The sequence below is a fragment of the Brugia malayi genome, assembly GCF_000002995.4.
Source record: "Brugia malayi strain FR3 genome assembly, contig: Bm_v4_Chr2_contig_001, whole genome shotgun sequence".
Lineage (NCBI taxonomy): Eukaryota > Metazoa > Nematoda > Chromadorea > Rhabditida > Onchocercidae > Brugia > Brugia malayi.
The window spans coordinates 4,702,733-4,727,455 of NW_025062476.1; the positions used below are offsets into that span (position 1 = coordinate 4,702,733).

General features: G+C 26.6%; 2 protein-coding genes across 2 annotated transcripts; both read right to left on the reverse strand.

Annotated features, from left to right (window-relative positions):
- Window positions 1–349: 349 nt before the first annotated feature.
- On the reverse strand, window positions 350–9,815 carry Bma-pde-3 (35-cyclic nucleotide phosphodiesterase family protein; the record flags this gene model as incomplete). Its single annotated transcript, XM_043078421.1, has 13 exons — window positions 350–352; window positions 580–660; window positions 995–1,342; window positions 1,587–1,809; window positions 2,060–2,184; window positions 3,096–3,185; window positions 3,548–3,714; window positions 3,830–3,941; window positions 4,186–4,342; window positions 4,549–4,651; window positions 4,774–4,889; window positions 5,157–5,257; window positions 9,528–9,815. The coding sequence occupies 13 exons, from the start codon at window positions 9,813–9,815 to the stop codon at window positions 350–352; spliced, it is 1,914 nt and encodes a 637-aa protein (XP_042934355.1).
- Window positions 9,816–16,395: 6,580 nt separating this feature from the next.
- Window positions 16,396–24,300, reverse strand: Bm7791 (Uncharacterized protein; the record flags this gene model as incomplete). Its single annotated transcript, XM_043078422.1, has 5 exons — window positions 16,396–16,494; window positions 17,024–17,143; window positions 18,101–18,234; window positions 18,773–18,881; window positions 24,259–24,300. 5 exons carry the CDS (start codon window positions 24,298–24,300, stop codon window positions 16,396–16,398), a joined length of 504 nt encoding a protein of 167 aa, XP_042934356.1.
- Window positions 24,301–24,723: the final 423 nt, after the last annotated feature.

Genomic DNA, 24,723 nt, shown 5'->3' on the forward strand with positions numbered 1-24,723 from the left:
CAGGGAATCAACCGAATATATTTTAAATTAATTCCTTGTTTAATATCAATGTTACTTATTACAATTCTATCAAATAATAGTTAACAAAACAAAAAAAGATTATCTTTAATCCTTATCATTTATCACGAAGAAATTCTCCACTGATTTTGGTAATGAAAGAGAAGAAATAAAATTTAAAAAAGAAAAACAAAATTTAAATTTGTGTTGAAAGGAATTATTTGAAAGAAGAAATTATTTCCAAAAAATAGAATCAGTATATGAGAAAGCAAAATTTATTTGAGGACAAAACATATAATAGAAAATATCAGTATGTACTAGCTGCTTCCAACCAATCGTCATGAAAATAATATCACTGAAAATGTTTAATTTTTGAATTTTTTTTTTAAAAAATTTAATTGTTGATCTTTCAGATGGATATTAGGCGGAGTACTTCAAACAAAGACAATGATCAAAAATAGAGTACAAATTTTTAAAAATTTTCCATAACTTCATAAGTTAATTATACGAAATTAATTAATTTAATGGTTTAATAGAGAAAAACAATTGTCACAGAAGTGAAAAAAAAAAAAAAAAAACTACCTGGATATGTTCACTTGAATATCCGTTTTCATTTTCACAATTTTTACTACACGATTCGCTGTTTTGTTCTTCATTACTATTCTGAAAAAAATTAGATTAAAAGAAAATGAAAATTAATTAAAATAGATTCATCATTTAATTCAAATGCTAATTCAAATATTATTCAAATATTAATTTAAAATATTCAAATCTTTCGAGATAAAATTCAAATATTAATTTAATAAAATAGATTCATTATTTAACAAATTATGTAAATAATAATTAATTAACTTAAAAAAAAAACTTGTCATATATTGCTTACTGTAACATTTGTGATAAGGAATAGATAGAATAGGATGATAACAATGAGAGAGAAACAGAAGAAGAGGAGTAAAATGATTTGATTTGAAATATTTTATGATAACAAGCAGTGAACCTCTTCGACGATAACATGATTAGTTGTTTTGAGTGATAATGAAGTTGGCTGAGTGATAGCATTAGTTGTAGCAGTAGTAGTAGTAGTACTGCCTGATTCCATAACTTTTGTGGAAGTCATTTTCCCTTCAAGTTCATTGAGCCATTTCTGATGATTATGTTTCAGGTTAATGATTAATTCAGGTTCTTCCAAACCTGGCAAAATTGGCAACAAACCAGCTTCATTCAATGCAACAGCTAATGGATTAACAATATGAGAAATGAATGAGTCCTGTAATTTGGCAACTGCCGGATCATCTCGATCCATATATGGTGACACTGCCATACCACGTCTTTTCTCTTCATCACCCTAGGAGAAATAAGATTTTATAATCTATCAGAAAAAAAAAAAGAAAAATTTGAAATTGGGTGAGAGAATCTTTAAATGAACTAACTAACTGATAAAAACTCTAAAAATTAACCGAAATTAAGACTTAATTTAAACACTTTGCTATCAGTTAGTAATTTAATTTATGCATGATTAATCAGAATTATTTTTCATCAAATGACAGAATATGAGCATTGGATCAATTTTATCAATTTCAAGTGTATACCTGGCCATAAAATTCTTCACAAATGCGATCAGTCCATTGACGATGAAGTGGGTATGGCTTAGAAGGACTATTGATATCAGCAAATTTAATGAGCATTTGTGAAATGATCACACGATGTGATTCGTTACTAAGATCCATATCTGGTGCTTTTTCATTAAATTGCATTATGATATCGAAGTGTAGTTTGAGATCTGTGGCAAGGATATATTCCAACACAAGATATCTGTAAGAGGAAAATGTCAAAGGTTATCACTGATTTTTAGCAGTTAGCAGTATATCCATCTCTTAACAATAGCAATCATTAAAATAAAGTATTTTCAGCATAGATAAATAACTAAATATAATTTGATTGAATTATTAAATGTTTCATTACAAGCAATTTTGTGTGAGTTTCACAAAGTTTAACATATAAAATTATCAGTTAATTGTATGATAATTTTAAAACACAAATAATCACCAAATTAATAATTTACCGAAAACGTTTCGTTTCAGCTGCATCTAAAGTTTCAATAAATGAATTTTCTGATTTCGATAAAAGACGCCATGATTCAGCGGCATGATGATTTTCTAATACTGACCGATCATTGTACAAAATAGCCTAAAACATACTGATTTTAATTATAACTTTTGATTTCATCTCATTCAAACTGTAATACAAAAAAATTAAGATTTCATTTTTTTTTTTAAATTTTTCATCTTCCTCATTTAATTTGGGAAAAAGTACTTTTCGTAATGTTAATAGATTATCTACTAAATTGAAATAGATTATCTACCAGATATCTAATAAATTATCTACTAAAATTGATCTTAACTAAATTGACCTTAATTTTTTTTTATTCTAAATTGAGGAAATTTACGAGGCCTAACTCATATTCGAATCGAAGATTAAGAGAAATAATAAGGCGCAAAAAAATTCAATTAATTAAAGTATCCATTTAATCATTCATCATCACTTTACAATTATTAGTTTTTCTATTGTATCCACGTGAAAATTTATAAAACTGTTAAAATTGTACAAAGACTGATTACCTTGGATTTTTCCACATTTAATTCATTAATTTTAATTTTATTTCTACTGGTAACTTTTTTATTTGGAAAAATATTATTTTTGCGCAATAAAATAATCCTATTTGAAAATAAAATAAACAGTTAATTGATGCAAATGAATGTTAAATTGGATTAATTTGATATTAATAACTTGTTTACGTCTCAATTAGCAAAAGCAGTTTGGTTTAAAAACAGAATATTGACAGAAAAATAATATGTAAACAAAACAAAGAAAATACATAAAAGATCCTCCTGTGAAATAAAGCAATTAGAGAATCGAAAATGTCTGAACTTCGTTAATTAATTAATCTGATATATAATCAGAAATTTTTCCATAACTGATAAGATTAAAATGTGAAGAATGCATAGGGTCATTTTCAATTGCTAACTAAAGAAATGTTTTTTTTTTTTTTTTTTAAATTTATTATTACAATTTCTAGAATTGAAGGGATTAAGACAAACTTTTTTATCTTCGGCTGCAACAAGAAATGCATTTGTACGTCCCGGATGATCATAATCATGCATTGCTGCTGCGGTGAATAAAGCCATAAGCTAGAAGAAAACAATTATAGTTTTAAATTAGAAAAAAAAAAAGATTATTTTATTAAATATTTTAATTTTAACAAAATTGAAGTAAAATACTTTACGTTTTGAGTTATTATTGCGTGGATAGATACTGCTAATAGATATTATATACAAATATCTAAGAATTATTCTCTCATTTGAACAAAAATAAATTTATGCAATTGATAAGATTCAATATTATTGAGAAAATTTTTAGAATTACAATAATAATTTATATTGTTTTTGAAATATTTATCGAATACCGAGAATTTATCGAGAACTGTGCTAATAGTTTCAATTTACTGAAAAAAATCAAAATGAATTATTTTGCAAAATTTTACAGCACATACTTCAAGTGTACTCATGCTGTTTGAGAGAGGTAATGGTGAGTTATCAGAAATAGATAACGAAGATTCAGGAGGACTATTAGTTGGTGTACCGAGAAATGCACAAACTGGATGACATGTCAAGTAATAACACCCGTGTAACACGTCCGCTGCATGTATACGATTGTGATCTGCAAATTTAATTAATTGAAAATATTATCATTTAATAGCACTATAGTTGGAAATCAATCAATGAATTGTAAAAACAAATATTATAAAATTGTTTTATCAGAAAGAAATGCTTACAAGGAATGTCCCAATACCCGCATTCCAATGAATGAAAGAAATTAAAAAATTTATTTGGTGACAACTTGAAAATCCGGAACAGACCATGTTCACGGAATATTGAATAAGCTATCTGAAACAAAAATAACAACATGAAATATTATAATTTCATGATATGAATGAATAAATTTGTATGCTTTACAAATAGATGAAAGAACAGTGAGAATTTATGATCGAATTTTATTTATTAAAAAAAAAAATCTATTCAAGTTAAAACTTCATACTTCAAACTCCTTAAATTTCATATTGTTAAAGTTATTTGCAACTTTCCAAGGCAAATTTAAAGTTTGTTAAAAAAAAAAAAAAAAAACACATACCCTGCTAAGTGTTGTTGTTGGATAACGTTCAGCAAAACGGAAAATAGGGAAGCCCCATTCGGCAATCCTAGCTAATTCATCATCTGAATTTAATTCCTTACAACTATAATTTGTACCATCTGATGTACGTATCACAGATTCCTCAATTCGTTCCAAACTGTAAAATACTTTCTGTTTTTGATACTCAAAAAAAGAAAATCTAAATTTTAAACCGTACTATCTAACTACAATTTGAAAATTTTTAAAATCAAACTTTAACATTATAGTTTCATTCCATATTATAGCAAAAAATGTGCAACAGCTCAAAGTCTCACTTCGTGAATATAAAATTTTTGATGATTAAATTAAATGCTGTAGAAATACCTAGTGCAGGCCACAATATTCACATCATCCTCACCATCCTGTGTACCTGAACTACTTTTGGAGATTTTAGTCAACACAGTGTCCTCCTTTTGCTTTCCTTGATCTATAAATGAATCCGTTCAAAAAAGTAATTATTTAAAATTAAAAAAAAAAATTTTTTTTCCTCAAGACAAAAGTAATTATTTAAATTAATGAAAATCTTAAAAGACAAAATGAAAATAATACCGCTTAATGTACTAGTATCAGTTATAGGAGTACTGGATGTTTGTGGCTGAAGGTGATGCTTATTCTCTGGATTAGTTCCACTTTTACAGCCTTCACGATCCGGTTGCTTCCAGTAGCTGTAAAATTTGATTTTGTTTATACAAAAAGATGTTTATTTTAAGACTGTATTATTAATGGTTCCAAATTTGTATTAAATCATATAAACAATTTCAATTGATTAAGAGAAGAAATTGTAGCTTTAACTTTTTCTAACTTAACTGGAACTTAACTTAAGCAAATGATTCATCCAACTAGTAAAGCTCACTAATATCAAAAAAGGAAAGTTTATTTTAGGAACAAAATATTTAAGAAACTTTTCACAAGCAGCAAAATTTCTGACTAACCTGCTTGATCGTGGCCTGGAAGGTTCAGCAGCAATTGTCGGAAGTCCGGTAGCACTTGTTACCGTTGAGAATGTGATACTTGAAAGACGTGGCTTTGAAGACTAAAAATTAACATTTGTAATTCATAAAAATGCTAAGAATCATAACTTTAATTTCTTGGCATTTTGTTTGTGTCAAAAACTTGTGAGAAAAAAAAAATTCTACCTTATTAAAAAAATATTTTCATCAAATTTCAAAAAAATCTTTTACAAATAGTTATTAAACATTAATTTGGATGGCTTTATTTTGTTGACTATAAAAATAAATAAATAAATTCGGTATGATTGTTTATTATCAACAATGGAAAAGAGTTCAAAGATTTTTCAACTACTTATTCCAAACAACGAATATTTACGGCTTGAATAGTATGAAAAAAACACAAATGGAAATTTCAGAGATGAATGACGACAATATGAGTAATTCAATTAAACGTAAATAAATATTTGAATGAATGAATTAAGAATATTTTTCCAGAATGTTTATACTATTTGGAAAAGAAAAAAAAAATGCAAATGTTATAGTTTAAAAATGAAATTCATAAATATAAAAAAATATCACATGTGAGCAATGAAAAAAATATGTTAAATTAAAAAAAAAGTCTTTTCAGAAGTGTGATTGATAATTTAGAAGTGTAACTGATGGCTTATCACTATTTTGTGATTAAAAAAGAAATCCTTGCTACACTCAGTGAAACTAACATCATGTTGGAGATAACTGTGACGGAAATCAATTTCATTTAAATATCAATTTGGATTACAGACAAATGCAATCGATGGAACACATCTGTTCTGTTGTCTAATTTGTGATACACTTTGCGCTTTTGCTTAGCAGTTCTAGCAGTTTATGAGATCTTAAGCTATCTGATAACTATTTCATGTGCTGATAAAATGGGAGCACAAAGTTCGTATTAAAAGTTTATCATTAATTAATCTAGTTCAATTACTTTCACTAATGTGAAAAATGAACTAAGAAATTGAAAGAATAAAATGGAAAAAAAAAAACCACTTGTTTTCTTGATTATTTAAACATTGATTGATATAAATGGTTGCTTGAAAAAAAAAAAAAAAGAAATGATAAGTTTAAATAAGGTCAGTATTTCAGAATATATGTATTACAGTACAAATTCTTTTTATTATACATGATAAGTGAGTTTTATTATCAACTGATGAAGTAGAATACAATCAACTCCTAAAATTCGAAAAAAAAAAAACGTTCGCGCTATAAGCAAATTATAAAGTTAAATAAAATTAATTAATTAAACTATTAATATTAAGTAAATAACTTTTTACAATGTATATGTGAAGATAATAATATCGATCTTATTATTAGATAAAACTATTACGAATAATGCATGAAGTAAATAAAATAATTAGTTGCTCAAATACCCGAAAAGAGGTATCATTCTTTGATCTATGATAGGTTATTTCCTAAATTTGAATAAAAATCCAAACGAGAAAGTTACATTTACTCTTTTCATTACATAGTATATTTAATTAATCCTTTCTTATTTTTACGAACAGCTTAGAATCCGATCACCTATCAATATTTTCTAGAAGTAACAACAAAGATTTTAAAGTTTTTTTTTTTTTTTTTGCAACTTTTAAGAATTCTTTTAAGTTATTATAGTTGTTTCAAACGATGAGATGGGAAAAAAAAATGGCGGAACTATCAAGAAAAGTTGAAAATGCAAAACTATTACATAACAATTGACTAATGATTAGTGATTAGTGATTAATGATTAATGATTAATGACGTAATCATTTCTACAATCGTTTCTGCTAGCATCACTTTCTTCATGCTACATCAATTTCTTTTTTCCGGCCTGCTAATAAATCATATCCGGCTCTAACATTCTTACATAGAAGCATTGATTCAGGCTTTGGAGTTACTTTATCCCTCCATTAAACGGGGATTAATGCATTTATTTTTCGGATTTATTATTTACAACTCATGAACATCATTGACATCAGTCCAAATTTCGGATTCCATATGTTTGTCCTCAGCAAAGTCTACTTTGTACAACTGTTCAATATTGCCCAGTGAAACTTAAAATCAATCTATCTTGGCCAAAAAAAAAAATTATTTATCAAACAAAAGATCTGAATGAATATTTTGCACAGTGATAGGACAATTTAAACTATGAAAGATGAAAAATAAGACTTTAAAAAAATCATTTTTCATATACAGAAAAACAAAAAAAGAAAAAACAAATTCTTGAACTTTTAAAAAAAAATTCAAAATTTTTTAGCTTTAAAAATAAACACTCCATGTTTTAGCTCCAATTAATTAACTAAGTAACGAAGAATGATCTAAAATCATTAAATACGTCAACTTTTGAATGATTATTTCAAATGCAATGATAATGAAGAAAACATTTAACATAGAGAAACGATCACAATGCAAGAGTGGAATTTTAGCAAGTTAGAAAATTTTTAGCAAGAAGCACTGCAAACAGAAACTATATGCAAGAAATGTTATGGCACGCAAGATGCAGGCAGAATCGTGATATGCAAGATGCAAGAAGAGTGGTGGTATGCAAAATGCACGAGGCAATCGTGATGTGCTACTGCACTCAGAGAAACTCTCTCTCAACATCTCACGATTTAAAATTAATTCGTTAAATTAAAAGCAAATTACAATTAATGAATTTGTTTTAATCACTCGCAATATATCTAACTATTTCAACATTTTAAATCCTAATCAAAAGACAGGTAAAGGGCAGAGAATGGAGATTACAAAAGAGAAATGATAAAAATTATATATATATATATCGATCTGAAAAAGTTATAGGGATGATTGCTCTCTTTCTTTTTATCATATTTTAATCCTTCTCAAAATTTCCCGTAGCTGTTGCAATGATGTCATTTCATTCCACTTAGTCCTTTAAAAATTCAATTTTTACTGTTTTAGTTTTGCTTTTTTTTTTGTCACTCATTCATTTATTGGACTTTTTTCATATATTAATATAAATATATGTATTGAATATTTGAAAAAAAGTTTTTTCAATAAACTTTTCTCTTTTATGAAAGTTAACTTTAAACAGAGCTTAATGTGTCACATTCATTTCATTTCATTTTCTCGACATTTTGTAATGAATAGAGAATGAGATAGGTGCAAATTCGCCATGAATTAATTACAGGAATGTAATGGTCAATAGTAAATGCTGTAAATAAAAGGTAAAGGTGTAATCTTTGCTTTAATACTTGTTGTTGATTTCCATTATCATAAGATAATCTCAGAAATTAAAAGAAAAAATGGATTAAAAAACTTTATATTTGGATATATAAAGAAATTCATAATAGTTTAAATTTCATATAGTTTGAAGTAAATTAATTAAAATATACTTCACTTAAATAATTTCTCATTCTATCAGCTAAAATTTAAGATATTGCATTTTAGATATTACATATCGTTCATCATTAACTAATAGTTCATATCCAAAATGGATTTATGTTGTAGTCAGAATAAAAATAAAGTAAAAGAACAGCGGAAAAAATAAACTAGAATATATCAGCCTTCAATTTCAGGTTTCATTTTTAAACACAAAAAATCTTAAATGAAATTCTAATTACTGAACTGAACTTAAGCTGTGATAGCTAGAGTTAATCCATCAATTGCTGAATTCTCTTCTCCAATATTTATATTTTCCATTTTTAAAAGTTTTGAAGCAAAAATTTCCGCGCATTAATTCAAATTCATAAGCCGTAAGCTCGAGATGCATTAGTTCATAAAATATCTCTCTTTGCGGGAGCGCTTCTACAAACGAAAATGCATTTAACTCTTTCTTACACTGTCATATCAAAAAATGGAACAGAAACAGAATAGTGATACCTAATTTTTTCAGGAAAAAATTCAGGAAAAAAACTTTTATTTGAATTAGATCAGTTGCAACTTTAGGTTTTATAAAATATGAAATATAATTCTGTCCCTCTTAGACTGCATTCTTATTTGACCGCTGTATGACCTCGCGAACTCTTTGACAAAAAGAACATTTGATTAAAAAGGCATTTTATTTATTTTCTAGCTAAATTTTTTCTTTTTTTGAAATTTCTATGAATTTTAGCTTCAGTTCTTGTAATGATTGATTTTAGTCCATTTTAGAATTTTAGCTTAAGAAAACGATAAAAAAAATAATATTCTGTGCATAGGCAATGTCATAAAGAAAAGAATAATAAAAAATATGAAAAAATAAGAAATAAAAAAATAACATCCAAAAAAAAAAAAAAAACAATATCTGAAAATAAAGACATAAAAGATGAAAACTCCAAGAATCGACTTCAAGTTTTTTCTTTTTTTTTTTGTTTTATTTTTGTTTTGGAAATTTGAACAGACCGGTGCATAAATGATGATAAGATGATCACAGCATGGACAGCAAGAACAGCGACAGCTCTGATCACAGTAGCGACATTCACCAATAAGCGGCATTTCGCTTGAAGCGCCTGATCTAGAATGCGCCAACTGACCGGGCCACGAGGAATAATAATCTACTCGTGGTGTCACCTCAGAACAACTTCGCATCATTGTTATCTTCTTGTCGTATAGATTATGTCGAGAATGATCCAATTGATTACTTTCATCCAGTGCTTCACTTCTGGTGATCCCTTTTGAGTTTGATGACATTTTTTGACTTACCGAAAGAATTTCAGGAAATTTAAGCGATAGAAGTTTTCGTCTAATTGTTTATTTCCAGCTGAGCAGTACTTAGAACTTCTTGAAATTTACAGTTGGAACTAAGTAAAATTTTATTTATTGGCTGAAAATTGAAATTCCACTTTAGAAATCATTAGTGCCCAATAACAATCAGCACAGTTGACAACAGAGAATCAGTGAAAGCCAAGTGGCGATTAAGCTTAGCAGCTTACTAATATGAATGAATATGCACGCCTAAATATCGGTGATACATTTATTGTTGAATTTCTTTCCTGAAGATGGTTAGACAGCGCTGAGGATCAAATTTAATGATAAACAAACCAAATAAAAATTATTAAACTTCATTATTCAATGTTTATATTTTTGTTGAATATTTCAAAATGAACCGAATAAAAATAGCTGTTAATATGAAAATAACAAAATAATATTACTCCATTAACGATTATATTTAAGTTAATACAATAACATTTACAATAAAGTTTTAGTCTCTTGTTTATTAAGATAGATCATAACAATCTGCAATAAATCCTGCAATATCTGTCCTTTTTATTGTCACATAAAGCTAAATTAAATTCTTAATATTATTGCTCATGGCGTTAATTACGGATAATGCAGAGGAATGATTTCAAGATAAATGAACTTATATAAGCTAACAAAATATCCTGAATAAATTCTCAGGTATGCATCCATTTTGAGCATTGAAATTGAAGTTCTCTATACATTCATAAATACATATGCATATATAGGCTATATTTGTACACAACATTTCTCAAGTAGCCAGATAAACTCCTTGTTCAAATAAATTCAAAAATATGATTGCGAGAAAGACAACTAACTATTGCAAACAGAATAATAAACTTATTATTCATCAAAAGCGCTTTAAAAATTTTCTAAAAGACATATTAGTTGAACTTCCTACACTTCAAATACCTAAGGAATTATGCCAAAAGCAATAATGTTTAGCAACAATACCTTTTTGAATAACGCTATCAAAAATGGAAAATTATTATAAAGGTAATAACATAAGTATCATTTTGCAAACAAATATCATATAGGTATTACTTTTTTTTTTTGTCATTTCATTTAAGTTATAATTGCCATGTTTTTTTTTTTTTTTCTTTTTTCTTTGCTATGTTTTCTGCACTGCAAATTGTACGTATCATTGTTGCGTGATGTAATGCAGTAGCAAATGCAATTTCAGGTAATAACAAATGAGTCTATGTGGGGAAAAAACAATAACTTAGAAAAATATATGGAAGAGCATATGTAGCAAAAGCAAAGTGACAAATAAGAACGGCAAATTATGCTTAGAAGATGAGTCTGAGATTTTTTTTTTCTTTTTTTTTGTGGTATAGAATGAAGTAAGAATTAAATGAAAGCAGAAGTTTTGAAGTTCTGACAAAAGCAACACAAGCCGACACATTCAACTTGACCAACCAGATAATGAAATGTAGGGAGAAAAGAAAGCTGAAGGAGTGAAGAGAGAAAGAAGAAAAAGTGAAAAAGGTATGTTAGGTATTCATTACCTCCAATAAATATTATTTGAATCAGTAAAGCCATAATTCACCGATAATGAGGACAATTATTGTGGCCTGCATATGCTTGTCTTGTCATGTGGTAATTTATTGATTGTTTACGTTCCAAAGAACACAAGAATAAATTATTAAGTAGATGATAGCTAATGATAATGATAATTGCTAAGTATTCTATCATTATTAATGTGACAAGTTGCTAAGCGCATACATCCTATCATTAATTTAGACAGTAGCAATAATTTGATTATTTATCACTTGATACTTATTATTATTATCATTACTATAATAAATATTATTATTATTATTGATACTTATTAATATTGCTATTATTATATATTGTTATTAGTATTGTTATTGTTATATATTGTTATTATTAATTATTGTTATTATAATAATAATAATTATTATTAAAGACACTTATTACTATTGCTATCATTATTATTATCATTATTGATATTTATTATTATTGTTATTACTATTACTATTATTAATACCATTATTATTATTGATACTTATTATCATTATTATTAGTAGCAGTAATATTGCCATTATTATTATTTTATTATTTACTATTAATTGCTATTGTTATTAATATTATTTACAGAAGATATTCAGGGTTATGCTAGCTTAGCGTTAAAGAATAGGTAAGTTCTTTTAATGATAAGAATGATAATAAAATGAGGAAGATAACAAAGAAAGCTGATAAAGTATGTTGTCTACCGGATGCGGCGTGTGTAATCTTGCTGATAATTCTTCAACATTCTTCTCATCTTTCCTCTCTGCTTTTTTTATAACTGCTCTTTCTCTTTCTTATCATCTTTTTCCACTTTTCATTTCTCATCTACTTGACTAACTCTTGATGAAATCTCGAATCTCAGTCCAGACAACTAGTGAGTGAATCATGCTAACCACAACCGACCATATCAACAGCAATATTTATTTGACTCATTTAACTTCTTTTGATTTTATCAGCTAAGATATTTAATCCATTGCATTGAGAGTCTGTGCTTACTGCAGAAATAATTTTGATAATCCGATTTCTTCACTAAGCTGATACTTCCAGAATGGAAATCCGGCCAAGCAGAAGGACTGATATTTCGGGAAAGTGGTCTTTAAGAGTATAAAATCTCAATAAATCCTCCTAAACAGTTCATTGCAAGAGTTAAACAGTGCGGGGCGCAAGATAGATATTTGTTTCAGAGGTTTTTAGCAGTGGTTGTAGAGCAGCGAGTATCTTCAATGAGTGCTTTAGAATAAGTATAGTAGTTTGATATTTTATTGCTAACTTGAAGAGGTGATAAGGGAACGAGAGGATACTTTTATTGATCCTAACCAATTTGACAGATCCATAATAAATTGTTTTGATCATAACGGTTGACCTCTCCTTTTCTCCTTTTCCGCGGATTTATTTTCTGAATCTGTATAAAGAATAAGATTTCTTTATGTAAGAGAAAAGGTAAACTATAATAAATAGGTCACTTACATATTCAATGAGAAAAATGACCAATTTTATTCATTTGCAAAAATTATTTATTTTTAAGGTCAACATTTTACATCCTTCTTAGCAACAAGTTAAAAGTTTCTAAGAAATTTCTTTCTGTAAAGTCAATAATAAAACAATTTAAATAGTCATTTATGACTTATCCAATAAGATTCCTGGACTTTTTATCATTTGAGAATAGTTAAGTTGAGACAAAGGAAATTGAAAGAAACAACAAACATGAAAATATACTCTAATAATTGTAACAAGTTATTGCAATCTTTAATATTTCCTCCTTTAATCTCTCTTTTTCATTCCTTTTTACATTCCCATCTACCAAATGAATTTAAACAAGGACCATATTTCGGAAGTCCAATAATTCATTAATGTGAAATCCTTAATGAGTGCATTTCCATTACTCAATCGTTTAATTTAATCCAGCAGATAATTTTCCTCTTCTCTCCCCACTTATTAATAATGTCCAACCCGTTATTACCTGATCACACAATCCTTTCCAACCGCGAAATACAACACGGTATACAGCAAAGTTCCGCGTGAATAGTTTTATAAAGAGAGTTTTTCTCTTTTTTTTGTTTAAATTTATGTGCTCAAATGACTGCATGAGAATATCCCTTCATCATTGCACGATTTCAAAATTGAAGAAAAAAATGTAAGTGATATTAGTTAGAAATGTAAAATTATTCGTGAATGCAGTACTGCACATTCAGTTTTATATTAATTTATATGCTAAAATGATTGCAAAAGAAAAGAATAAAAAAAAAAAAAAAAAAAAAAAAAATGATTGTCATAAATTATTTTTTCATGAGGTGACACATTATTATCTTCCTGTATGTCTCATTTCCATTTCCATTCTATGAAATTAATTGATTCATTTATTTTAATGGATACAAATATATATGCCATTTTATTATTTCCTATCTCAATGATATGTCATCTAAAATTTTTGGTTAGTTTACAATTCCAATCTGATAATGCAACAAAAAATTTTAATTATTATATGACCACATAAATATATACATGTAACAGTGTGCATCCATCTAAGATACAACATTTTTAATTTATCATTTTTCCTAGTGAACGATGACTTTAATGAATTGTGCTAATAAGAAGAAATAGCTTAGAATTACAATGAGGTTGGCTGTTGAAAAAAAAAAAACAAAGAATTATAAGTTGAAGAAATAAGCGAAGTGAAAAATGACTTTTGATATAAGTATTCGATGTAAGTATACGTAACATACAAGTATTCCATTACATAGCAGTTCCGTAAATTTAAATTTTGTATTTTCAAAAAATTAAAAATGATTAAGAGACTAGCCACCGTCATAATCATTACTAACACAGTTGAAATCAAGGATCATCATTACACTTAGTTAAATTTTGTTCACTGCGTAAGTTATTACAAGTTATTGCAGTTAATGGTGCCAGAACGCTTTCTTTAATAACCTGATACAACATGTAAAAATTATAAAGTTATTAATCGATGAATGATAGATATGAAAATGAATTCTTACATAGCGAAAGATATTTTAGATTACAAAACTATACCGTAATAGTCAAATTAAATTAAAAATCATAGTAAACTTATACAATTTTCCTACAATTATATAAAAAAGTTATGAAAGTCAAGTGAGAAGTTCATGAATTCGAAAGTATATGTAAATTTAGACAAAACTCATCATTGTCGCATATCTCTTTTCAAACATTTTCAAGGACACACAGCGACACAGAAGATTAATTGGAAATTGGAAATCTTTGCTGCATCCCTTGCATACAATGAGTGTGTGTTATTCCAGTAAGATAAGAAGATTAGTGGTAGAAGTAAGTAATTGGAGATAATAAGTATAGAATGGAGTTGAAAAATTGAAATAAATAACTGAAGATAAAAGTATAGAGAGAAAAATATACTTTTGAATATGTGCTTCAGAGAGTGTTTCGCAGAATTAATAAAATTTAAATGTTAATCGACAAAAATTTGTGTGAATATAAATATGATGAGTTAAGCAGTTAAACATAGAATAAAATAGTAACAGTGAAAAAAAAAAAAAACACTTTGAATATGTTTGATAATGTTTGAGTCTTTCTTTCCGTCTAGCATATATTAAAAGTAAATACTTTGACCTCTGCCATATAAAAATAAATGATTCAATTGTTGATATTATGAGTCTCAGTCGAAAGAATCGTATTTAATCATATTTTGCTTACCAGAAGTGTACTGTACTGCATGTTAATTAATCAACAAACCTTTTTCTGTCTTAGTATATTTTCAAAAATAATATTTGACCAGCTCTATTATTCAAAACATTATGGGAGAAAAGAAAATGTAAAAGACTAGTAAATTGATCTATCTGATCGGACAACCGATGATACTTAATGCTACCAGAGCCATGCAAAATCGGAATTAGTTAATATGTCGATTGTAATTATTAATAATAAGTTCCGATGAAAGGGAGAACAAAACAACGAAATCAAATAATCATTCTAAAATTTGAATAAACTTTGAATAATTTTTTGAAGAAAAGCCTACTCTTAAAAGAATTGTGAATTTTAAAATGGTGTAGCAAGTACTATAAGATAGTTTATCCATTTGTCAGAAAATGAAAATTATTATCCTAGTAAATTATTATCTAGTTTAGCAAAATCTGTTCAGATTTCAATGCAGCTATACGGATGTTTACTTGCCGTTGAAGTTTATAAACACAGAAGTAAATTGCAGTTCTTAACTTAATGACGTAAGCAAAACAACAAGTAAGGAATGAGTGTATGAATTCATTCGATATTCTCTCACCAACTATAACTTCATTTTCTTTTTTCCTTCACAACAGAAAATGAAAACCACACAAAGCATATCTTTAGAAGAAAAAAGACAATTATTTCAAGGGAAAGTTTCCATGATGTGATTTTAATTGAAATGAGAAAATAAAAAAAAAAAGAAAGAAGAAAAGCTGAAAAAAAATAGAATAAAAAGTAAAAATAAAAAATAGAAAAGAAAAAATCGAAATTGAGTAAAAATGAAAATGAAAAAAAAAAAGCGAGATAAAAAAAGAGATCACATTTACCATTGTGAATTTTGATCTATTTTTGAATCTTTCACCAAAATATTTTACGAAAAGAAATATAAGAATAATAGCAAAAATGAATTTATCCAGTGTCAAAATTTTTTAAATTATAGATAAACGATTCATTATCTTAATATGATTAATTAAGAAATGTGATTAGTTACTGATATTTTTAAAGTTCGTAATCTAAAATATAATTTATTTTGCACAGGTTTGTCTTTTAGAATATAACAACACTTTTTTTTCACAATTGAAAATGAAAGATTTGCAAAATTTATAATTTAAAAAAAAATTGGAAAATGATATTCAAATTTTTTAAGGGGAATAGAGTGCTGGGCTTATGAATTAAGAAGTAATACAAAATTTAGCTATTGCTAAAAAGAAAGTGTGCAATTTACCAAATATCTAAGATGACCTCTTGCATATCAAATTTTTAAATCCCTTGAAAATAGTCCTCTTCAGGAATAACTAACCGTAGCAACGAGAAGTTGTTCACCACTGTATGGATTTTCTACAACCATTGGAAGACCAAAATCAAAATGCAAATTGATCGATGGCTGTAAAATTATAATGTTAACAAATGCTACAATCAATAAGAAACAACAAAACTTCGTTTCTCGTCATTTCTCGTCAAAAATTTCATTTTTTTTTTTTTTTTTTTGGAAGTTGTGGAGATGGTATCTACCAGCAAATGCATATGCAAATCGAAGTTTTGTACAGATAGCTATGTGCATAAATGTAAAAGAATATGAATAAATTATGCTTTGTTTCCATTTGAGTAGATGACCTATGAACTATGAACTATTGTTGTAAGAATTTAGGGGAGGTAAGAATTTAGGGGAAAAAGTAAAATTTAAAAAAAAATAAAAATTGCGCAACTGTTATTGTATGCAGAGATAAGCTCAGCTAAGATATTCAATGAAATGACAAAGAGAAATGTTGAAAAATTCAGGATAAATGGCATTTTTATAAGGCATACGTAAAACGGTTAATTGGCCTATATTTCCTGTTTTTATTACGATTTTAGTAGAAATTTAAAAATTTTTCAATACAAAAAACTTTGGAAGTTTGAAATAAAAGACAAACTGGTTGAGGATTTAGCAAAGTGGCTACTGCTTTCAAGCCTGAAATAACCATTGGCGGTAAATCCTTATTAGCTAGCATTTCTGCTATAAGTCCACGAGCTTCTATCAGGTTACTTTGCAACTGAAAAAAAAAAATTTAAATAGAATTTCACCAATTTTGCTTGTTTTTAATTTCAAGAATGTAAATATGATATATAATGTCAAATGACTGAATAGTAAGTTATTAATAAAGAAAATATAAATTATTAGCAAATACTTTCACATTTTACTGTCACTTATTTCAAGTATTCTATTTGTGATATGTTATTATAAAAGTCATCAAAAAGATATTTCAGGATAAGAAATGAAAAGTCAAAAAGTTTTAATATATTGTGTTACTTGTTTACTATTACTAATACTTATCACAATCACACCATTATGAGAAAGTAAAAGAAGATTTCAAAGTATCTCTATTTAAAATAAAAATAAAAGAGTAAACTGTGCAGAATAAATTTACATTCAATATTTTAAATTATTATTTTTCTTTTCTTGCAAAGAATTTATTTCATTATTATACCAATTCCTTAATAAAATGGTTAAACTAGCTAAATTAAAAATAAAATAACCAATCTATGAATTATTTTATAAATTTTTGCAATTTCTAATTTGAAATTAATGCTCTCATGTAATAGCCATGCATAATAAATTGACAGTCCTTATATTTCTCGACGAAAGTTTCATTTCAAAAGTTCCCTTGATTCATTGTGACCAAAATTTTGAAATTCAATAATCCATTTATTTTCATTAAAAGATTTTAATGGTTTTACAAATTTTATTAAGTGAAATTCAATTTCAAAGTAATGTGTTTAACATGCAAAGACGACAAAATTGTTTCTTTTTCTCATTACAAAAGTTTTTTTGCATATTAAATAAATTTCAGATATTAATCGTAAACATAAAAATTGTTACTAAAATTAACATTAACTTTTTAAAGGATATCTAATTGATTATTAAGAAGGCATGATAAATAATTGTGTTTGCTATGATAAGCAGAAAATTCAATGATAATAAGAGAATGTTCAAATTTATTGTAACTTACAGCAGCTCTGCTTGAAGCGAAAGCATTCGGACTGACCGGAAGAGAGGTTCGCCTCTGGCGCAAATTGCTTGTTTTCTCTAGGTCACTGTCGGCGATGGCGGCCAGCCTGTTGAATGCTGATGAACCAATTAAACCTGTTTGTAATTCAAATTGTACTGAAATGAAGTACCGCATTAGTTTTTATCCTATAAATGTTTGTTGACATTAATGAATATCGAAGTTAAACAAAATTTGACTTCTTCATTTTACACATTTAAATCAGACGTATTTTAATTGATTAATCATGTATGATTACAAATTAAATGATTGATTAATTCATACATTATTCAATTGCTTCACATCCTTAATCGCTTGAATTTTAATCAACTCACTGAGACAATAATTAATAAATCAATAATAAAATGTAGGCTGAAAATTTTAAATGAAATTTGTTTACTGCAAAATATTGCACATTTAAACAAATCTTTTTAAATGATACATCTAAAAAAGGCAGCAAAAACGAAAGGCGAATGTTTTGAGATTGAATAATTTTGCACTTAAAATGTCACTAAATCATACAGATCTACTAAGCTTACCTATATCAATACATCACATTACATTATTCTTAAAAGTTCTAAAAAATAATCATGAAAATACAGATAGGCATGAATCATGTAATGAAAATAAATAAACCTGTCGGTATAGTAGACTGACCGAATGATACTCGGGTACAGGTGGTGGATATATTAGTTGGTGATAGATTGCCACTTCCGTCTGCTAACCGCCGATTTCGACGAGTTTCCTAAAAAATTTATAATTAGAATTTTCGATACATGATAATAAATTAACCTGTTGTCACAATTGTTTTTTAATTGTTGACCTATGACTATGACAGTTTGAAAATCTTAGAAAAGAAATTATTTCGGAGAATAGCAATGAATTAATCAATAAAAGTCATATTAAATATGCATTTTGTGTCGAAAGTTTTAACTTACCAGCAAGGTTGAATAAATTTAGTCTGGAAAAAAAGCCTAATTGGAACAGCCATTTAATAAATCAATAGCTAATTTATTAAAAATGCTAAACAAAACAGAAGGATAATAATTCTGGATAACTTTTTATATTTACTTTAAGTATTGTCTTTTCAGGTAGTTTGAAGTATTTTAATGATTGATTTGTTTTATATATATATATATATATATATGTATTTCTAATGCTTTTATTCTTACTGATTTTTACTCTAGGTCAATTGATTTAAAAAATCCTTTATTTTTAGTTAAAGTCAAAAAAAAAAGAATTTAAGTCTATCTTTTGTTCAGTTTTTTCGATAAACATTCACGCTATTATTGAATTTGTAAGTTTAATTTAAAAAAAAAGAATAAATTGTAGGATGGATGCTCTGTTCCAGATACGATAAGTCTGAAGTGTATAAAACATAGCAAAACTTTTTCTACTTTATACCTGGTTATTATGCAGATCGATAGCTACAGGTGATATCTTAAATGAATTAACTCTTTCTCAATAAGTGGCGATTTTTGCTATAAACATTGCAGGTGCCTTCTTAATACTTCATTTCCTGAGATAACCAAGAATAGATTGAAACTTTAATTAGACAGAGTTAAAATTAAAGGATTCATACTTTTTGTGACTAATTCAAAAGTAGGAATATGTCTAAAATAACACTTTATTTATAATTTTTCATTATTTTGCTTCTTGTTGTTGCAATAAAGTCTATAAACTTACATAAATCCAAAAGTTTGTTTAGCTCATATTTCTATTATTATTATAATTTCAATGAATCACACAGTTAAAGTAAGGTATCGGTAATTGTTTATTTACAATTTCCTACTGTTAAACAAGGAGACTGATTTAAACTAATTAATTGTAAAGAAATAAAATAAAAGGTTCATTTGAAAATAATTTAAGTGTTTTTCTCACTCAACAAAATTCTGCCGAATTGTTGTTCCATTTAACATTTTTATTCCTATCTTAATGCACTGACGTCAATTTTGAATTTGAATTACAAAGGTAGCACAGTGGTGCATGTCTGTGTCTGCCAATTTATTTGTTTATTTATTTCTTATTTCTTGCAAATGTTTATGTATGTTAATGCATGTTTGCATCGTCTGTCAGTTATATAAATGTATGTATGTATGTGGTTTATGTCTGTTTATTTTTCATTCTATATTTGCGAGGAAATAATAGATAAAAGTGGGAGTGTCGAAAGAGAAAGAAAGGAAGAAGAAATGTTCCATTTCATTGATGGCCTTAATTTATCGACATATTTAACTGAATTTCAAAAATTTTTCTGTTATTTTATGCAAGAGAGTGATTCAGAAGCATCATGGCATGTAATTTGTTGCGCAAATGTCCATAGTGAGCATTTGTATAAAAGCGAGAACTATTAACGATCAAGCAAAGAATTTTGAAAAATTTTTTCCAATCAGCGTTCGATACTGATGGAACTTTGTTCAGAACTCTAATTCAATTTTTCGTAGCTAAGATTACTTTTGTTTGGTATAAGGCCATGTTTTGTTAGTAGCAAGTAAAAATAATAGAAATTGACATGTAGCCAGGACAAAAAAGTAATTTTCAACTGATTTTGCTGGGAATGAAACCAGAATTTTCTATATAATGAAGAAAAGAAGAAAGAAAGGATTAAGCATGAAAAGTAAAGCTGAAAAAAAAAGAACATCTGTAAGCCTTTTCCTAAATTTATGATTGTTATCATAAATAAAGTGGCAATTGCTAGGCCTAAAGTACTAAATAGCCAGTCTTTGTTATCATAAATAAAGTGGCAATTGCTAGGCCTAAAGTACTAAATAGCCAGTCTTTGTTATCATAAATAAAGTGGCAATTGCTAGGTCTAAAGTACTAAATAGCCAGCTTTTTTTGCATATTTTTATAAAATTAAATCGATCAGAGTGAAATGATACGGCGAACCACTAAGAATGCTGACTATTCGGCTGATCAAATCTATTAGTTTGGATTGTTTATTGAAGAGTTCATTGCATATTTCATTATCACTAACTATCTTCAGTATTACTTAATTATTTTCATTCCACTAATTTCATCATTTGTGTGTCACAGCAAAAAGAATAGTAAATCCTTACAGCTTATCACATGTCATCCATCTGGCGCAAAAGTTCACTAGCTATATATTTTCTATTTTTAGAGTAAAGATTTTAAACGATTTCCTAGTCTGAAAACGAATGAAGTGATTTCTTTTAATTAATTAGCTTATTCTAAACTTATTATGAAAATACATTTAATAAGGAAAAAAAAATTAGATGGCATGAAAGGTAAAAAGGAACTAATAGATATATCATCAAATTAATTATTTGAAACAAATTAGAGACAAATAAGTATGAATTAATGAATAGAAAGAGAAAGTCTTTGTTGACAAATATCCACCAAAGTAATTATTGTCCTCAAAAGAAGGCAATAAGATAAACGTTATCATTATCATTATTATCATTATCATTACTATCTTCTTATCATCATTATTCTTATAACTGTGACTTTTTTTCATCATTATTTAAAAAAAGTTGGGATTTCCATTAAAATTCCTTCAGGAATTCGTTAGTTTTTTCAATCTTTTCTCGGTGATGCAGTAGTTATAATCAAACCTAAAGCCACTAAATCGCTTTAACTGGTTAAAAAAAAAAAAAGAATGAAATGTACAAAAATTTCAAAATTTATTAGGTAGAAAGTTCCTCAAATCTAATCTATATTTTTTCGAATTTCTTTTAGCGGTAAAAATTTGCAAAAAACCAACTACTCATTTAACTGCATTTTTTTTTTTTTTTGAAATGTTAAAGTTTTCTGTGCAGATTGTTTTAAACTGTGAAACTGTGAAATGAACGAGGTGCTACCAATAAATTTTAAATAAAAGTTTCAGCCAAATTGGTTTATTGGAGTTAAATTAATAATTTAAGTATATGTCTATAATCTGAAATAATATCATTAATAGTAAATGTCATATCATATCATATCACTTCACCTTCAAAAAGCACAGATTTGATTTAAATATGCTTCAATTTTTTTAATGCTTATTCTTTTGATCGATGCTTTATCGACTGATAATAATATTAAGAAAATTTTATTGACATATTTCTTTTTATAAATAATTTCCACTTTAATAGAACATAACAAATAACTAAAATAGTTTCCCCAGTAATAAAATATTTAGAAAATAATTTTTTCAATTCTTTTTAAACAAAATATATTGATTAATAAATCGTTAAAAAAAAAATAAAAATAAAAAAGGAATAAGTGAAATGTTTATTTGAAAATGGTATCATCCATGCATTGTTGCCTTTTTTGCGAAGGGAATTTTATTTATTTCATTGATTGTCTAATATTATAATAAAGGAAATAATTTATTACTAAAAATCTAATTAGTCTCATATTTGCTTCAAAATAAACTTACGTTTTTCGTTTTTTTCATTTTTTTTTAAAGTGCAACAATTTTGAACTAACAAAACATATTGTCAAATTTTTTATTTCATTTCATCTTTTCATCTACCTCACCTCATTTTAGAAAAAACATTTTTAAAAAGACAAAACAAAGGAATTTTGAAATTTTTAATCTAGAAAAAGTGAAATTTAACTTAAGTAGGATTATTTGAAATTATATAATTTAGTTTTATTCCTATGATATTGCTTTGTATTTTGTATTTTAGAAAAAAAAAAATGAGTGTAAATAAAAATAAAAAGTACGACGAACAATCTAACAATGACAAATGAATAATGACCTTAAATTTTTGAGCGCAGTCAGTAACACATATTCTATGCCATTTTTTTTTTTTTCTTATCGGATTTTCTTTTTATTTATTTCATAAAGTTAAAAGTTAGAGAATTTAAATTTTGGAGAGAGTTCGAATTGAAATGCAAAAAAATTCAAATTCTTATCTGTAAATTAAATTAATGAATACAATAAACGGAAATGAAAAAGTATAACAATTTTTCAAATGCCATCAGATTCATTAAAAATATAATTCCAGAAAAAATTTGCCCAATTTTGTCCACTTTATGCTTCAAAATTTGCCCTACTTTATATTAAAGAAAATAATGGGTAAGTTGTGGGTAAAGTTGGAATAAAAAAATTTTTGTTTTTTTGGACAATCAATTATTGTCTAATTAGTAGTTATTTTTCATCGCTTATTCCAAAGCTTCTAGCTTCTATAATCGTAACTTTTTTATGTTTCGTTTTAAATTGAAAAAAAAAAAAATAGTAATGACTTAATAGAAGGATGGAAATGGTAGTATAGCCGAATTACTTATCATAAAAGCATTCGTGAATATAATGGCAAAGTTTTAAATTCAGGATGAATTCAGGATGGGAAACAAAATTACTTTTTGATCTGCGATGCATCAATATGTCATTTTGGTTAGATTTTGAGGTGAAAACGATAATTAAATAATAACTTATTTAGTGTTTTTAAATTAAAAAAAAATCTTTTATGAGTAAAGTTTGAATTACTCAATGTATTTGTGTAAATTAAATGTAAAAAAAATTTTCATTTCTAATTTTTATTGCTATACAACATGCATTAAAAATAAAAATTGTTCAAATGTAGAATAATTTTTTTTTTTCTTTTTTTAATCCGACTAAAAAAAAATAAATTCTTCAAAAAAATTGAGGGAAGCATCATTTTCAGTATCATTCATTGAACTGCGAACAGCAATAGTTGATGGATTAAATGTAATCATCGTTATAGCAAATTCTCTTTAAGCAATCCTCAACACATTTTTGAATTTATTTGCAAAATGCGAAAGTGCTCGATCATTTTAATTTATAATTTTCTAACTTTTTGCAGCATACTAAATTGCTAATTCTTATAAAATGAATGGTCGAACTAGGATACAAATTATTTCACATAAAATTAAGTGATAATTGAGAATGGTTGATAATAGCAATAAATTATCATAAAGAAACCAAATTTCAAATGAAATAATTTTCATAGACAAAAATATAATTTAGTCGTATAAAAATAATTTTACTAATAAATTTCGTGAAAAAAAAAGGCAAACTTGAACTTTTTCGCTTATTTTAAGAGTATGCAAAATTTTGACTGAAAGATTTATTTATAAATGAAAAAAATTTTTTTTTCATTAAAAATTATATTAAGTGGAATATAGTTTGCTAACTTTTTTTTTTTAGAAAAATAACTTACGAGTAGTTTAGATGAACTATCTTTGAGAATTGAATGTGGCATCAAATGTTTCTGATTTTGATGTGGAGGCAAAGTTTGACTGAATTGATCAACCGGAGGATCTGGATGCAATGAAAAAGTTGAATTTATATTTGAATCATCGGTATTACATTTTCCGGATTTATGCCTTGTACGACTGCTTGTTGATTCACCACGAATGCAGGATGTTAGAAAATGCAGTTTGAAGCAAATTTTCGTCAGAATTTAATTTTCCGGACAATAGTGACCAGATTATGAGTGTTCGTTTTTTTTTTTTTTATGAGATTATGAAAAATCTGAAATTCATAATTGTGTCAAAGAAAAAAAAAATGGAACAACTAAATTTTTGATGACACTACATACAGCTAATCATTGCTACTTTCATATATATATAACAAATACTAACACATTTAATTTTAATTCAAATCACTTTTTCATATCCTCATA